Here is an 18,546-nt window from a genome sequence, read left to right as displayed (position 1 = left end):
TTTTCGTTTAGCTTCCTGTATTCTATCACCAATCGCCATTTCTTCAAGCCAGAAGCATCGACCTTTTTGGGGACGATTCAAATGGGTGAGGACCATGGGGAGACTGATGGCCCTATGATGCCTTGGTCCAGCATCTTAGAAATCTTTCGTTGTACTTCTTCCTTGTGGCTGTTTTGATGGCCAAAAATCATTATTTCAAACGTTTGTGTAATTTTCTTTTTATGACCGTCAAAAGTTGACAATCTTCAGCAGACGGAGGTGGTCGCAAGGCCGCTTTTATTAGGGCCGAAAGCTCAATTTTTTGGCCATTGATCTGATTGGAGATTGTGTCGATACCATCAATCAATGTCTCTAGGCAAGAAAATTTTGCCTCCTGAGAACTCAGCTTTTCGTGGAAGATGTTTTGAATCTTTAGTAGCTTCATTATATTATATTATATTTTCATTCGTTAATAATCCGTTCACTTTCGTGGGGTTGAAATGTGTCTTCAGAACCTGTAGAAGAGAGTTACGCTTAATTTGATTTATAAAGATGGTTATTCTTGTGTAACCTGGAAATGGCGATTCGCATTTAACTTCATCTGTACCTTCATTTATTATAACTTGGTGTTTAAAAACATTAATAGGTGCTTCTGTGGAGATTATATAAAAGTCGCCATAATAATAATTTCGGCTGAATGTTGTGTTCCAGTCATAGAGTACACTTCTCGGCTTAGAGCGTCCGCCACAACGTTAGTTTTGCCAGGTTTGTATTCTATTGTATAATCATGCTCTTCCAAATAAGATTTCCATCTTTTAAGCTTAGCATTTGTATTTTTCGGTGATAGCGAAAAGGTCAACGGTTGGTGATCTGTTAATATTTTGACCTTCGAACCATAAAGATAATTTCGAAAATTTCGAAGTGCCCAAAAAATGGCAAGCATTTCTTTTTCTGGTACTAAATACTTTTCTTCCGCCTTTGACAGTGTTCTGGAAGCAAAGTGGATCGGTCGGTCGTTAAATTGTTAAAAATCGTTGTATTTTCTAGCATGAATGAACTCCCTCCCCTCTTAGAAGGTTGGTGAAGGGTTTTGCTATTTTCGCAAAATCCTTCACAAATCTTCTGTAATAGCCAATCATTCCAAGGAATGATCTTATTTCCTTTATATTTTTTGGTTCAGGGAAAAGTTTCATAGTTTCAATCTTCTTTTCATTAGGTTTGACTCCGTCTGAACTGATAACGTATCCTAGAAATTCTACTTCTGTGTGTAGAAATTCGGACTGATCAATCTGGATTTTTAGTCCAGCTTCGTTCAAAGTTGTTAATATGATAGACAAGTTATCTAAATGTTCATCGAGAGTTTTACCGAAAACGATGACATCGTCGATGTTTACATAGCAAATTTTACCTATGTATTCCCGGAGAATACCCTTTGGAAAACCGCTGGTGCGTTTTTTAAGCCAAAAGGCATTCATGTAAATTCGAATTTTCCATTATTTATGGAAAATGCCGTCTTTTCAATATCATTTTCTTTCATCCGGATTTGGGAAATCCAGAGGCAAGGTCAAGAGTTGAAAAGTATTTTTGACCTTTTAGTTGGCCAATCACATATCCGATTTCAGGCTTGGTGTACCTGTCGGAGATGATTTTTTCGTTTACCTTGCGGTAATCGATAACCATTCGAAACTTTTTGATGCCTGAGGCATCGGTCTTCGGTGAATAATCATTTCTGAATGGACCTGATCTAATGTCCATGTTATTATAGTCAAGACAAAATTGATAAGCACTACTCAAGGTTTTGGGTTGTGCTGTTTTTAAGAGAAGGCTAAGACTCCTTTCATGTTATCTTATAAATGAGTCTAGAGCTTTCTCCCTAGAATAATCAATGTAAATAGGTGCGTTTCTCCTATATGTCTCGTCAGTTTGAGCCTGTGCGATTATCGCAGACAAAAGCTCATTAACACGGCTGTAATATCCAGCCAAAGTTTCAGAAGGTTCTTTTTTGATAGTAGTTAGCTCAAAATCTCAAGTTTTGAGCACCCTCTTATCACTATAATAAAGAAGTAAGGTCGATTTTATCTCCTTCCAATCAGATGTTACGTTATTTGCATTTAAAACGTCAGCAGCTGCCCCAGTTATTCTCCTTCTTACGCTTTTTTTCAATAAAATCGAATTTTAGGGATTCTTTCGGGATGTAACTGTACATCCGAAATATTCCTTCAACATCAAGGATCCAATTCATAGGTTCGGTTGGATTCCCGTTAAATATTCTCAAATCTTTGATAAAATCGGGTATTCTACCCATTTCGATGAAGTCTTCAAATGGATCTGACCTCCGAGAAGGAAGGGATGATTCAGAAGAAATCGATTTTTTTTTTCAATCAAAATTTAAAATCACAATCTAATTAAATCAGTCGCTTTTTTAATAAGTTGCTTCTTTAATTAAAATAAAATTTTAGAATAAAATTTAATCAGTCACTTTTTGATAAAAAACACTTCTTCAATTAAGACAAAAACTTAAAATCAAGTATAATCAGCCGCTTTTTTAGCAATCACTTCTTGAATGAAAATTAAGTATTAGAAACAAATTAAATCCTTTGTTTTTTTTGAACACTTAAGATTATTAGAAATTTGGGGTTCCTATCACCGATCGGTAGGAATTAAATCCTACGCAGTGTCCGCTGTTCCGCTTCTTGTGTCCTAACTTACTTTAACTCACTTCACTTCACTTCACTCTACACCCACGGCTATTTCTACCGTTTGATTGATTTTTTGTTGATAAAAATCGCTTTAATATTTTTGGGTGGAGATCACTGTCACTATCACGGCTATTTCTACCGTTGATTGATTTTCTTTTTGGTTTTACACTGAAAGAATCACTTTAGTATTTTTGATAGTGAACAGTTCTTTAGGTATAAAATTATACTTTTCCCGAAACACGAATGGTCCCTATTCACGGGCGCCAGTTAACTTTTCAGACCGGGGGACTTCTTTTTAAAAAACTTCTTCAGCTACAAAACTACAACTGCCTTTATTAATATTCAATCACTCTTATAAAAAAATTTCATCATTCTGAAAAGCAATTGAACAAACAATCAGTCAAATTCGCAAACAAACAATCCTAATGTTCTTCATTTATTAAGAAGATAACTCTGTTTAATTCTCTGAAGTTAAAGATGCAGTTCACGAAGTAAACTACAATTTTCCATATCCAGACAGAGAGAATAATGAAGCCAATCCAGCCTCCAGTCTCTGTTGCTTTCTTCGCAAATCTATCCCATCCTGACTCTAATTTATTTTGAATTGTATGATAGTCTATTCCTGAGAAACCGTTCAATAGAGAGTAACCTGTGGGAAGAGAATCGCTTCCCGCTATGGCTCTTGTTAGGCCTACTTGTAATGCTTCTTCTACCATGGGAGATGTTAGTGATTTCTGATACTTTTCAAAAAGATCTACCTTATAAATCCCCCCGATCATAACCATGTCAAGGCTCTTGTATTTATACTCCTCAAAATCCGTAGATATCATTGATGGTGCAGACACTTCCACTAGGCCGTGCTCAGTCCTGACAACTCACAAACCATCTACAAAGAACGTTGGTAACATTTCCGGCAGACATTCAACCTTCTTACCGACTCCAACCAAAACTTTTGAGCGAGGTGATACAAACATGGAAATATTGTTGTATATAACAGGGATCTCATGGAAACAGCCTGGTACAGTGTTATCTACCATAACTGACACTGGCTCACACTTTGCGATGTATGATACGGCAGCTGACGGAAGTGATGTGTATCCTTCTCCTCCGTACATGTCATGTAAGCAAACTCGCTCGGAGCGATCCTGGCTAAGTTCATCATGTTCTGTGTAATACGGTTGTTGGTTTTACAACGTTCGATGCTGTAAACATCATACAACTTGGTGACCTCTTGTTGCACGTGTTTCATTGCGTAAACTAGTTTAGAGTTCAGATAATTCATCAGGTTGAAGTTGACTACAGAAACCCCCCGTTTGAGGCCTAATGTCTCGCTCTTGGTAAGAAAAGTTACATAGATCTTGGGGTGTTCGGTATAGAATGACAGTCTGTCGCAACCGTGAGTTGTCTTAGGGGAAATCTGAATCAAAAAATCGTAACCTGAGATGTGTCTTCCACAATTTCTGTGATGACTGTAGCCGGACCCTCGTATATAAGCCCATTTTCTTTATGTTCACCGTAACATTGAGGGGTTGGCAACTTCCAGAATACATTTCCGTAGTCGGCTATGGTGCACTTTTCGTCCATTAAGTTGGCATACATTACCATTTGCATTTCTTGCATAAGCGTTTCGAAAGCATGCTTTGATACGGTGTGATGCCGGTTGAATCAATGCTTTTGTGTTACTAGGTGGGATTTGATAATATGTGCGTTCTGTACGCCACACAGGTGTTCTTGAGGCTGGTGGAGTAGACAATAATGTCGTCCATATAGACTAAGCATATTTTTCCAATATGGTCTCGGAGTATATTATCCATAACTCTTTGGAATGTCAATGGTGCGTTACGGAGGCCAAAGGGCATCCTCACGAACTCGTATAAGCCGTGTATGGCGGTATGTCTTTCTCATGTTCTTCAATCTGATGAAACCCTGAGGCTAGATCGAGAGTTGAGAAACACATACATTTTCCTTGTTTGTCTAACATCTCAGTGATATCAGGAATGGGGTACCGGTCGCTAATGATTTTTTCGTTAAGCTTCCTGTCATCTATCACTAACCACCATTTCTTCAAGCCAGAAGTATCGACCTTTTCCAAATGGGTGAGGACCATGGGGAGACTGATGGCCTTATAATGCCTCTGTTAAGTAAACTGTTAAGTCTAAACATAACACGAGAATTTTCACACAAGGGTTGTCATCCAAGTGAATGACACGAGTTCCAACTTTGAACTGATTTTATTCGTTTTGTTTCAAACATCACTCGAAGCTCGTTCCCGAGCGAGCCGTGCCGCCAATTCTTCCATTTTCTGCAGACGGCGCACATTTCGTCGCCATCGCCAAACGATGATTATGATGATGATGATGACCACGAACAACGCGTCGATCGAGTACCCGATCGCGTTGTGTGTGGAGATGTTGTTCTCCACGTTTACTTCTGGTTCCGATGAGAATGGCCACATTCTGGTGTTTGGTTGCACTTTGATTGATGATTGCAACTTTGTTGTGGCCGGGTTTTAAAGGCTGGGGCGCTCGCTCGGGAAGGGTCAATATAATTGAGTTCGATATAACTGATGACGATGCGATGAACCTGGTATGGGATCAAAGTCCAATCGCAATCGCACCACTTTGTGCCGTAACAGAAACAAATTATTATTTTTTAATTTTCCTTTAACTGAATTTCTTATTACAAATTAATTCTTTTCGCTTGCTTTTAACAATTTTCATTAACATTCCGGCCGGCGTTGAACTGCCACGTTCAACTGTGTTTCTTCCGATAAACCTTCGTCAGTTGTCACCTTTCCTTCGTCTTCGTCTGGGTCGATTGGAAGAATGGAGATTTCGGTGACCCCACGTTTGTACTGCCCTTGAGCTGTGCGGACCAGCACCGCTCGTACTCGACCATCGTTACCAGGAAATATTTTTTCGACACGCCCGAGAGGCCACTGCAGAACGGGAAGGTTGTCTTGTTGAAGAAGCACTAATTGACCAACTTGGACATTAGAACTTGGCTGCTTCCACTTGCTGCGTTGGTGTAGCTGACTCGTGTAGTCTCTGGCCCACCTGCGCCAGAAATCTTGAACAGTTCGTTTCATGTCCTGCAGGCGATTGAGACGATTTGGGTTCAAATCAGTTATATCTGGTTCGGCGATCGAAATTAGTGGTTCCCCAATCAAAAGATGACCGGGTGTTAAGGGCTCTAAGTCTTGAGGATGATCAGGATGGGAGGCTATTGGTCGGGAATTCAAAATAGCTTGGGTTTGGGTGACTATAGTTAGAAAGTGATCGACATTGTAGGATTTTTGTCCGACGATACGGCGGAAATGATACTTGAACGATTTTATTCCTGCCTCCCAGAGTCCGCCGAAGTGTGGTGACCGGGCAGGGATGAAACGAAAGGTGATTCCACTATCCAAGCTGTATTTGTCCCAATCCGGAGTTTTAAACTGCTGCAGGAACTGTCGACGAAGCGCGCGCAACTCACGATCCGCCCCGACGAAAGCGGTCGCATTATCGCAGTGTATTTCGCACACTCGGCCGCGGGTTGCCACAAAGCGTTTGATGGCGTTGATGCACGCGACCGACGTCAAATCCGCCACAACTTCGAGGTGCACAGCCTTCACCACAAAACAAACGAAGAGCGCGACGTACATTTTGACCGACGAGCCTCTCCCACTTAACGGACGCACGTTGAACGGCCCACAGTAGTCTAGTCCAGTGTATGCGAAGACTTTAGCAGGTGTAACGCGAACTGCGGGTAGAGGTGCCATCATCTGGGTACTACGCGTTGGATTGCAGCGGAAGCACGTTATGCACTGACGAACGATGCTTCGGACTAGAACTCGACCCTGGAGCGGCCAAAAGCGCTGACGCAGCGTAGCAAGAACCAGACCAGGTCCACCGTGGAATGTTTGAAGGTGAATCGATCTTGCAATCAACCAGGAAAGTCGATGTTTGGCTGGCAGTAGTATTGGACATCTGGTGTCGAAGGGAGCATTTCGATTTGTAAGACGACTGTTCAATCTGAGCAAGCCAAATTCGTCCATGAACAAGTTCAGATTCTTTAGCGGGGACTTCGAACTGACCGTCTTAGTTGAGGAAGATGTACGTTTGAGATCGTAAATCTGCATTTCCAGGTGGAAGGTACTTCTTTGTACCATACGAATGAGAACTTTCAATGCGTGATCGATTTCTGAAGGTGTGAGACTAGTTTTGTACCGCTTAGATTCTTCGAGACGACAATTATTTTGAAAACGATAGAAGAATGCCACAATCTTTAAAAGCTTGGCAAGTTCTGACGTTCGATCTATGAGTGATGTCTCAAGATATTGACTGTGAAGAGATACCACAACTTGTGCTTCGCAATCTTGCTCGGGAAAATTCTCCACACAAACCTTCGAATCGGGCCATTGCTCTACAGGGGAGGTTCGAAACCCCGGACCATGCCACCATAATTCGTCTCCGACAATCTCGCTCGCAAGAACGCCTCGGGAAACCTTGTCGGCAGGATTCAACTCCGTTGGTATATGCCTCCATTGACAATCTTTCGTGAGGCGCTGAATTTCGGCTATGCGATTTGACACAAATACCTTCCATTTATGTGACGGTGACTTAATCCAATAAAGCACAATTGTCGAATCCGACCAGAATATTGCCGGCTGCGTGTAAACGGTGGTTTTACGAAGGTTGTCTACTAACTGACTTCCCAACAGTGCAGCACAGAGCTCATAGCGAGGGATGGAATGACCCTTCAGGGAGGCGACGCGAGATTTCGACGTAAGTAGGCGAGACTGAAGCGTTCCAGACAAGTCCGGCGAAACGACGTAGATGCTACACCCGTAACCGCCCTTTGAAGCATCACAGAAGCAGTGGAGGGTGTATTGATGGTGAGTATTTCCTATCACTCTGCGTGGAATTTCGATATCCAGGAGCCGCTGGAGAGTTCTACGGTATTGCTTCCACCAAATACTGAGATCTTCTGCGAGTTCTGTGTCCCAAGGTAGATGCTCCGCCCAGAGCCTTTGCACGAACATTTTAGCTTGCATTACTACAGGACTTAACAAGCCCAGGGGGTCGAATAACTGCGCCATTTCCGACACTACGATGCGCTTGGTGATACCGCTTGATTCCGGAAGGACAGGCACCTTGAATCGTAAGCTGTCGCTATGTGGAAACCAAAGGAGACCCAGGGTTTTTATTGCGGCTGTTCTGTCTAGCTCCAAGACGTTTTTCAATTCCCACAATTCGGATGGTATTTTGGACAGTATTGACTGGTTATTTGTGGCGAATTTCCGCAAAACGAAGCCCGCCTTTGAGAGCATTTCGATGAGTTCGTGACAGCTATCTTCGAGAGTTTTCGGATCGTTGTGACCTGTGAGAATATCGTCCATGTAGGTTCCGTTTCGTAAGATCTGGGCAGCCAATGGGTAGTATTTTCCTTCATCGGCAGCTAGCTGTTCGAGAATTCGAGTAGCGTGAAATGGCGAACTGGCGAGACCGTATGTAACGGTGTTGAGTGTGTACGTGCTGATTGGTTCTGACGGCCTGGCTCTCCAAAGAATTTGCTGGAACTTTCGATCTTCTGGGTGGACCCAAATTTGGCGAAACATCTTTTCAATATCGGCAGTAACGACGTAGAGAGGCATTCGAAAGTTAATAACGGTGGCGTACAAAGCTGGTTGCACGGAATGACCAGTGTAGAGAACATCATTAAGGCACAAATGAGTGGAACCACGACAAGAACCGTCGAACACGACTCTGATTTTCGTAGTGGTGCTTTCAGGGCGATGGATGGCGTGGTGGGGTAGAAAGAACTGTGGGCTACACGACGCGCGAAGATTCACCTCCATATGTCCAAGCTTCTCGTAATCAGCCATGGAATTGACGTAGGCTTGGCGAAGGTTTTCATCTGCGGCAAACTTTCGTTCCATTGACTTGAAACGACGGAGTGCGACGGCGTACGAATCTCCTAACAACGAAACCATCTCTGTGCGCATGGGTAAACGAACGACATATCTTCCGGAATCATCTCTCTGCACAGTTTGCTTGAAGTGCTCTTCGCAGCTCAGCTCTTCAGTCGTCAATGCCTTGCCATCGTCGAAATTTTCTACTTCCCAAAACCTTTCAAGTTGAACGTTAAGAGCTTCGTCGGAACAAACATGGCTGGTTAGAGTGTTATCTCGTAGGGGGGCTGGAGCTGATACCTTACCGCAGACGATGAAACCCAGAACGGTCTTCTGTAGCGACGGGTACCCAGATGGCAACGAGAAGCGCTGTTGTTGTAACAGGTCGAAGAACAACTCCGCCCCCAAGATGAGGTCGATACCTTGGCGAATGTTGAATTGAGGGTCGGCAAGCGGCAGATGACGAGGTATGCGCCAACGAGTAACATCAATGTGATGACTGGGCAAGTCAACCGTTAATTTAGGAAGCACAAGGCACTGCAAGCTAGTTTCGAAGCCCCCGAAGCGAGAAGCAATGGACAAAGTCACGCCAAAGTGGACATTCACGGATGATTGACCAATACCGCTTACAGGTGAGTTAAGCTTATTTCGTTTCAACCGAAGTCGCTGGCACAGGGACTCGGAAATAAAGCTTGGTTGAGAGCCACTGTCCAGTAGTGCTCTGGCGAATTGGTATTTGTTATCAGCATCAAGAACTTTGATCACTGCAGTTGACAGCATGACGAAACTTCCAGAATTCGATTTAACTTCAGCACTTTGACAGGCGGTAGTGGGAGGTAGTGAATCTGAATTTAACGTTAAACGCGACGAAGTGGGAGGAATCGAATCAGAAGCGGGCGACGAGTTCGCGGGTGGTGAAGCGTGTGACTGCTCAAGCGCTGAGCTACCGGCCGACGACTCGAGCTGCGATAAGCAGCTTTGCGAAGGGATTGCTGCCCTTTGCGAGGTCTGCTGCCCGTGTGGTGTGAATGGAGGTAGGTGCAGCAGAGTGTGGTGTTTTTTAGAGCAGGTTTTACAAGACCCACTGGAGCAATCCTTCGCGAGGTGAGTTCCCTTCATGCAATTGATGCATAGCCCATTTTTCTTCACCATCTCAAAGCGTTGACGAGGTGTGAAGTCATTTGTAAATTGGGAACATTGGAATAAAAAGTGTGCCCTTTTGCAGCAAACACACCTTGGGATGTTATCAGAGGCAACGTGGGCTGTGGTGAGGCGCGACTTACTTGGTTTTGGTGGTTCGGAGTGGGAAGGATTATTTTGGGAGAGCATTAGAGTTTGAATAAGACGTGATCTTTTATGAATAAACTCCAGAAGCTGTTTATAAGTGGGTCGAACCGTAGTCGAATTAGTAGTTTCCCATTCACGCAAAGAAGCTGGATCAAGACATTGGCTCAGACGTTCAACCAAAAAAGAGTTCCAGTGAACTTCAGGATTTTCAAGTTTATCTAATAACTGAACATGACGATCAAACTCATCAGCCAGTTCCGAAAGCCCAGATGATGATTCCTTCTTAAGTGGTGTTGCAGAAAGAAGGCCTGCCATATGATTTTTAATCAAAAAGTTAGAATTTTCGAATCGTTCCTTCAACAGCTTCCATGCAATAGTATAATTCACAGACGAAATTTCCAAGGACGATATAATGCGCGATGCTTCGCCAGTTAGGGCACCACGTAGGTAATGCATTTTCTGCACTGCTGGCAGGGAACTGTTGTTGTGAATAAGCGACGTAAAAAGATCACGAAAGGCTTCCCATTTTCCAAATTCACCAGAAAATTCCGACAATCTTATTTCTGGAAGTCGAACATTTGCTATAGGTGGTGCTGAATCGGTTTGATTGTTAGAAGTAGGGTTATGTGCGAATTGTCCGGAAGATAATTTGGATTGCAATGATGACTTCAACTCGTAATATAGGTTATGCAATTCTCGACGCTGATCACAAAATTCTTCTAATTCATCCTCCAAATCTTCTATTTCGTCTTGAATGTGCTCGAATTCGCGAAATAACTCTTCGAGTCGTTCAATTCTAACAGGCAATTGCCCTCTTTGTTCTTCAATAAAGTCATCATCAAAGCGTTTTATCAGTTGGGCAGCACCGATAATGTTACTACGACGGCGAACCAAAGATTTTAATTTAATGCTCTTGGGTGCCTTCTTGAGCGGTGCCATTCCGTCGTTCTTAGTAAAAAACAATCAAAAGTTCACGTACCTTTGTTCGATGACAAACCATGCGCTCAACCTAACCTCACCGACTGGAACTACCGGTAATCCTACTGGAGGGCGAAAATCCGGAATCCTTCGCTGCTGCTGGGCTGCAAAACTGCGCTGAAGTTTTCGAGCGGCTGACCAAACGATTCTTCGGCTCTGCTGGGGCCTGCGATGATTGGAAGTGGACCGTGAGAATTCTTGCGACTCCACGTGGTGAAGGCTAACTGCTGCAACGGGAATTGTTCCCGGGTTTCGGCACCAAAAATGTTAAGTAAACTGTTAAGTCTAAACATAACACGAGAATTTTCACACAAGGGTTGTCATCCAAGTGAATGACACGAGTTCCAACTTTGAACTGATTTTATTCGTTTTGTTTCAAACATCACTCGAAGCTCGTTCCCGAGCGAGCCGTGCCGCCAATTCTTCCATTTTCTGCAGACGGCGCACATTTCGTCGCCATCGCCAAACGATGATTATGATGATGATGATGACCACGAACAACGCGTCGATCGAGTACCCGATCGCGTTGTGTGTGGAGATGTTGTTCTCCACGTTTACTTCTGGTTCCGATGAGAATGGCCACATTCTGGTGTTTGGTTGCACTTTGATTGATGATTGCAACTTTGTTGTGGCCGGGTTTTAAAGGCTGGGGCGCTCGCTCGGGAAGGGTCAATATAATTGAGTTCGATATAACTGATGACGATGCGATGAACCTGGTATGGGATCAAAGTCCAATCGCAATCGCACCACTTTGTGCCGTAACAGAAACAAATTATTATTTTTTAATTTTCCTTTAACTGAATTTCTTATTACAAATTAATTCTTTTCGCTTGCTTTTAACAATTTTCATTAACAGCCTCCTTGGGCCAGCATCTTAAAAATCTGTCGTTGTACTTCTTATCTGTGGCTGTTTTGATGGCCCAAAATCATCTTCTCCAGCATTTCAAACGTTTGTGCAATTTTCTTGAGCTGATTGGAGATTGTGTCGATACCATTAATCAATGTCTCTAGGCAAGAAAATTTTGCCAGCTGAAAACTCAGCTTTTCGTGGGAGATGTTTTGAATTTTTAGTTGCTCCAATATTTCTGTTTGCTGAGCCATTAATTTCGTTTGGTCGATCTGCTTTGTTATCAAATTTTGTCAGTCACGGCAAACCGGGAGCATGAACCTCCTGATTGACTCCTCGCATTTTCGCTGCACTCCAACACAAGCGGCCTGGAACCTTTGGTGACATGGGCCCGTACACGTCCAAAGGTGGACGCTATCGACGACATCACAATAGGAAATATGACCCTTTGGCATTTTTATTTTGTTTTCGTTCGCGGTAACACAAAACAAAAAAAAATTAAACTGACGAAGGCACTTGACTCCTTGACAAAAAAAGAGTTTTATAATTGTTGGAGTAGCGCGGAAACACGTCTCTGTCGTTCAACGTTACAATAAGAATATCTCTTTTGTCATTATAGTATGCGATTAGGTTTGCTTGAATATCTGACCAAATAAGCTGTGTACCATAGAGCATTAATTCCACTTGTCCACACTGTCCTCAATAAACCGTTGAGGATGGATATGTCTAAGCAATTTAACTGCCTTGCTAGACACTTCCAGTAATGGTTATTGGTTAGGACGTGATATACTTGGATTAAGTGGTCCTACTCAGTTGGAAGTTAAATCTAGAATAATTTTATTTGTTCTCTCATTCGCTACCTACGGTGGTGCGACATATCCTTTTTGCTTGATCAGCAATCCACAGTTCATCGTTCGCCAACCGCAATGCTGTGTTTATGCTGAGTTAGTTATCTACATCCGTCGTTCGGTGCGATCACTGTAGTTGCATCACATGGGCGTATCAAGGGTTAGTCATCCACCAAACCAGTCTGCGTCGCTGTTCCGTTCCATTCGAACCGACCCAACACCATCAATTGTCTATCTTTCTCATGATTTGTCTTTCGAATGCGATCCTGTCACTGAGATTGTGACGCTGTCTTCTTCGTCAGTTGATCCCCTCTCAGATTCGCCATCTAGTACTTTACGGATATCCAGAATATGTTTCCCTACTTCAATGCAGCCAAATTATTGTCTCGTTAATTTTATGCATGTTTTTACAATGTTCATTTCCTAAAGTTATCTCCGTTTTGGTTTTTTTTAAGTGGATGTTATATCACTTACTTGGTTTTCTATTAAATAATCGAGTATAAGTATTTTAAAACCCATATCTGAATTTCCATTTAAAAAATGGCACTATTAAGAGCTGAACTGCAGTTTAGTATTTGGCATCGAAAATGTCACGCCGCTTCAAAGTTGGCAGTGCTCCCAGTTGCCAACACAATCAGTCCAATTCGCAAACAAACAATCCTAATGTTCTTCATTTATTAAGAAGATAACTCTGTTTGTTTTTTTTTTCAATTGGATGCGGATGTATATGTAATTTAAAACCTCTTACGTCGCTCCAAGAATGCAGCTACATCACAATAATGTTTGCTTGATAGAGCAAAGTTCTCGGAACTTGGCTGGAAGAGCCGGAACACTTCACGAGCTGCTGAGAAGGGTAACGAGTTAGCATGATCTTTTAGCATGTAGTGACAATTTAGTTAACCTGTTACTCGGACGCGGCTTGATAAGGCTAAGTTCTCTGACCCAGGCTGGAAGAGCCGGAAATTGTTATTGTCGATTTTGCTGTTGAGTAAAATCATTAGTATGTCCTATTCTAGAAGAGTGTCCAAAATTTTGATTGAATCTTGGAGGAATCGGTGGAGAACTGTTTTGTTGGTATCCAAAGTTTGGATTTTTTCTAATTTGGTTTCTTTGTATCGGTAAATAATGTCGATTATTTAAAATTTGATTATCTGTTTTTGTTTTAATGAAAGTTTTCCTGTATTCAATATTTTGGTATGTGATGCAGTACGCATAGGCATTTGCCAATGAATCTGGATCATGATTCTTTAGGAATTTTCCTATTTCACCGTCTAAACCCCTCATAAAAGCATCAATAGCTTTTTTAATATACATCCCGGTCATTGCTCTTGAAGCTTCGGGATGTTTGTATTCCTTGCCCATCTTAATTTGGTTTGCTATAAGAGATAGCAATTCATTAATTTCATCATAAAATATTTCTAAATTTTTGCCTCTTTGTTGGCAATTCATAAGTTGGTAACTAGTCTAATGTAGTGAGATTCCTTTTCTCACCATAATATTCTAAAAGAGTTTTCTTTATAAGATGCCAATTGATGTTGACATCTGAATTAACTAAGGCACTATTGGCCTCTCCTTTAATTTTTCTTCTAATAGTTGTACAAATTGCATAAAATTTGTTTTTTTTTAATTTACAGTACTTGATGTACTTGGTTGATAAGCTTGGATAAGAGCATCTACGTCTCTGATCCAAATATGTAATTCATCCGGATTCCCGTGGAAATTCGGAATATCTTTAATGACATCGGGTAATTTTTCTATTGCTGATGAATCAGCTTGTGACCCATCCTCATTGATATATATTAAAACGGGGTCACTGTAATCAATTAATTTTATGTTATTATTAACTTTTCCTTCAAGAACAGATAATCTTGCTAGGATTTGGGCTACTTCTTAAGCCATTTTGTAATTGTTTTTTAAAGAAAGATTCTTAAATTTGAGAATAAGGTTATCTATTTTGAAAATTGTTTACGTAACTTTCTTTAAAATTGAAATAATGTTGTGATATTATTATTTATTTATATTTTTTTATAGAAGAAAAGAAAAAAAAATTAACTCACAAAAATACCCTTACTGTGTCGAAGCTTCTAACGGCTGACATCTCATGAGGGGGACCAACGTGCTTTGGAATCCTTCCCGGTGTGGGACTTTTTTCCTTTTTGCGTTGCGCTACTAATTGTTTATTGTTTATTGTTACACGGCTGCTTGTAGCGGTTAGTAGTTCTTTAAAGATTATCACTTCACTCTAACGTTGTAATTAATCTTCTTTTTTACACGTTGGTCCCTATTCGAGCGCCAGTTAAACTATTTTTCTTATCTTTTCTTAAAAAAAAATATTTATTTTTTATCACTCTTAAAAAAACACTTAGATTACACTGCTTCTTATTGACTACACTCACTGAAACTAAGAACTGAACTCGGCCGCCTTGCTGGTTGGTTAAATCCAGCCTGTAAGGCCGGGGGTGTGTTCAATCTTTGGGGAAATGTCTGGTTAAATCTGGCCTGTGGAATATTTTGGTTTAATCTAGGTTGAGGAATTGGTTTGAAATTCCTCGAAGGTGGTGTAGGAAGATAAATCGGTGAAGGGGTTGGAGCTGTATTGTGTTTCCACGGATCTGATTTTACCGGAGCGTTTGAGGAGCGAGGTTGAGATATTCAAAACAGTTGTTAAATGCCTGTGCTAGCGAATTAGGTTTGAAATTTTTACAGAATCTTGAAAGCGGATCTCCTAAGCCTCTGATGGAAGTGTCCAGGGCAATTTGATTATAAAGTTTTATAATAATGGATTCGTGCCCTTTCCATTGTTCATCTTATTAAATTAAAGAAATCATTTCGCGAACTTTGCTTTAGTAAGATTCTTTGCTTTCATTACCGTTTCTAGCTAATTGATGATCTAGTGTCATCAGATCTCTTTTGTCAGCATAATAGAGTCTGAGAGTCTCTTTTATGCTGAGCCAACTTGTAGGTGTGTTGTGTTGCTAGTGACTAAGGCGTCATTAGCTTCACCCTTAATTTCCCTTTTGATAGTTTTAATTATTAAGTGATATCTGAAATCCGTGCTGAGATCTTGGTACAGCTCTAGAATGTCTTCCACATCTAGAATCCATTGCGCCAAGTCTCTAGGATTTCCTAAAAAGCAGGAATGTCTCGCACAAATTGTGGGACTTTTCCTCGGTTCTCAAAATTTAGATGTGCCAAGTGACCTTTGAATTAGTTTTTTTATGTTTTTAAGGTTTTGAGTTCTTTCTAGGTTTTGTGGGGTAATTACTTTCGCAGGTATTTTATCATTTGGGATGCTCCTTGGGTTGTGAGTTCGTCTGGGTTCCTCTTTCTTTGCCACGTGTTTTTCGCCTCCGTGGATCGCAAGTCAGTTAATGAATAACCAATGGTTCTAGGTCCGGATCCTCGGTTCCAATTGATGGTTGACTAAAACAGCTTCGTCTATCTAAAATAAAGGGCAGATAATTAGTGCAAAATTTAGTGACTTATCCTGTTGCGGCAGCAGAGGTCCCGACTTTCGGGCGCCGGTTATGTCCTGGTGGGGGTTTCGGTGTTTTTAAAAAGGAACAACCTGCTCGTTACAAACCTAAAGTAGAACTAACTTTATTTCACTTGCTTTTTGATACAACAGAAAACGATCCATTTTTGCACACGTTGATGGTTGACACCTGAGTGCCTCGCGATGTCTGGCGTGTCCCAGCTGAATCAGCAATTCGGGTGCGCTTCCCTAGGTGCGCGTCGGGTCCGACCGTAACTGCTCCTCCTTCAGATTCGAACCTCCTGGTTTGATGTGAATTCATTGGGAGATGGTGGGTTGTAAAAACGTTCCAGCTGAGTATTTTGACCTCTTGAAAAATATGAAAAGAGTAAGTGTAATAATTACGGTGGATGAAATGGAGAATCCTCCAATTAGGGTCCATTGCTGTTGCGGAGATCGAACCTTGAGATGTTCCAAATGGTTCAGATGAATTCTATGCAATTGTTGAAGTGATTTTGGATCTGTCGGTAGCTCTATTGCTGTTTTTGTGATTTTGATATTGGTTGTCGGTGCGAATATTGGTGTATGTTTGGTTTCTAGCAGTTTGCTTGTAAAGCTTCTTTTTGCAATGATGATTGAACAGTTCTCGTAATTGATTAGAAATGATCCTATAAGTCTTCCTATAAGTCTGTGATTCCGCATGTAGTTTTCATAGTTTCGTTGATGTTGTTGGAGAGTAGGATGTTGGAACTTATTTCGATTATCGGGTTATGGTTTATTACGATTTCGTATGTGCAATTTCCATGATGCCCATTGATTATCTTAGAGATGCATTGGTCATCAGAAGCATCTGTTAGATCTATAATATATGGGACATATACAAGGTGAACTAAACGCGAGCGGAGAAGACCATGAGCGCGGAACTTAGAGTTTTAGAGCGGTGTCCCTTTCGGGATCGCTTAAGGGACTTTCTTTCACGGTGTCCACTTGGGATCGCAAATTGAGTGAGCCCAGATTGCTGGTTAAAGTCATACTCTGATTTGCTTTATTTCCTGGATCTTTTTTATACCTAAATTTACATGCCCAAAAAAGTCTCCAACCTGAAACTCTACACAATAAAACATACATGTACATTATTGGTAGGAGTGAGACAGTTATACAGGATAGTTATTGATTGGATACAATTGGAACGACAGAATTTGTAAAGATGCATCCTCAGCTATTTGTAAGTTGAACGCGCCCGGTGCCCGGCATGTGTCACTTGACACTTCATGCTTCAGCTTAGACCACACGTAGTGGGTAGGCGGAAAGCAAGAGTGCGAGCAAAACGCCATAGAAGGGTCTCGTTCAAATTGCAACCAGCTGTGTGTTGCATAAGATATTGCCGTTAGGAGCTTTGACTTTGAATGTTTATATTTTGATGTGCGCTTAGTCATATACGCTATAGGGCTTTGACTTTGAATGTTTATATTTTGAAGAACAGTTTCCCTTCTCCGTATAAGCACTCTTTACTTTCAAGTTTGATCCGATGTGATTCCGAGACAATAGGTTCTATTTTGAGGAGATCGAAAGTAAACCTTGGCAATTCAAGCCGTGGTAGATGGTCCGCCTTGCTGGCGTTCGGCGCAATAGTAACCTCAAATGGGTTTTCTTGCACCTGCCTCTGCACGTTCCTTTGTGCATCCAGGGGCCGCTTCTCCCAGCGGCACAGCTTCATTTGAGCGCCCATCACTTTGTTGATGAGCGGTCATCTTCTTGGTGAGGGACCAGCTAGTCCCTCGATCTTAAGCAGTATTGGTGTGGCCTGGTCGAACAGAAGCTTAAGCGTCTCCTGTCGTACCGTAACCACCTCCAACGGAGGAACATTCTCCTCGTCTTGTTGATCCACGAAGATGGCGATGTCGTTCACCGACCATTCCACGGCAGTCAGTTGCCGGTTCCTCGTCGGCCCTTTGGGCACTTTTTGCTCTACGAGCCACCCGCGTCTAGTTTAATTCACTTGAGAGGTTCTCCCGTTTTGGGCGTACACTTTTGCTTTAAGAGCCACTCGCGTCTAGCGAGATGACTTCTTATCTCCCTTAGGAAGTTCCCACCGTTATGGAAATACAATTGAATGAATTCACCCGCGTCGCGGTTGAATCACGTCGGGGTCGCCAATGAACTTTGCTCCCCCACTGGGGGGAGTAACCACCAATCTACAACAGTGACTAGGTGTGGTATTGTTACAGACTGTTGTATAATGTCTGTAGCAAATATCCTTGTAAACGACTTGGAAGCACTCCCCGTGATAGGCCCACGACTTGATGCCATGGGCTAACGCAAAGGATTACCCCGTCTCGCAATCCCGCTTGGTTGCACAAAAGAACAGGACTAAGCCTTGTGTCAAATGCCTGCGGTCAATCGAGATTTTCTTATCCGGCATGTTCGATGTGACGTCTTTAGCCAAGATCACTTCGTTTCCGGGTATTGTGGACTTTAGTGGAGCTCCTTCCGTGTGAGGCAGTGTCTTCCAATGTAATTTGCCTCCGTACATGCAA

General features: G+C 42.0%; 1 protein-coding gene across 1 annotated transcript; it reads right to left on the bottom strand.

Annotated features, from left to right (window-relative positions):
* Positions 1-5,397: 5,397 nt before the first annotated feature.
* Positions 5,398-10,800, bottom strand: LOC129741345 (uncharacterized). Its single transcript, XM_055733069.1, has one exon. The coding sequence runs from the start codon at positions 10,798-10,800 to the stop codon at positions 5,398-5,400; it is 5,403 nt and encodes a 1,800-aa protein (XP_055589044.1).
* Positions 10,801-18,546: the final 7,746 nt, after the last annotated feature.

The sequence above is a fragment of the Uranotaenia lowii genome, chromosome 2 (assembly GCF_029784155.1).
Source record: "Uranotaenia lowii strain MFRU-FL chromosome 2, ASM2978415v1, whole genome shotgun sequence".
Taxonomy (NCBI): domain Eukaryota; kingdom Metazoa; phylum Arthropoda; class Insecta; order Diptera; family Culicidae; genus Uranotaenia; species Uranotaenia lowii.
The sequence above is the reverse complement of the archived record's forward strand: the minus strand, read 5'-3'. Positions and strand labels throughout refer to the sequence as shown.

Coding starts and splice junctions, on each gene's coding strand:
- LOC129741345 (XM_055733069.1), bottom strand. CDS start 10,800: ATGGCACCGCTCAAGAAGGCACCCAAGAGCATTAAATTAAAATCTTTG.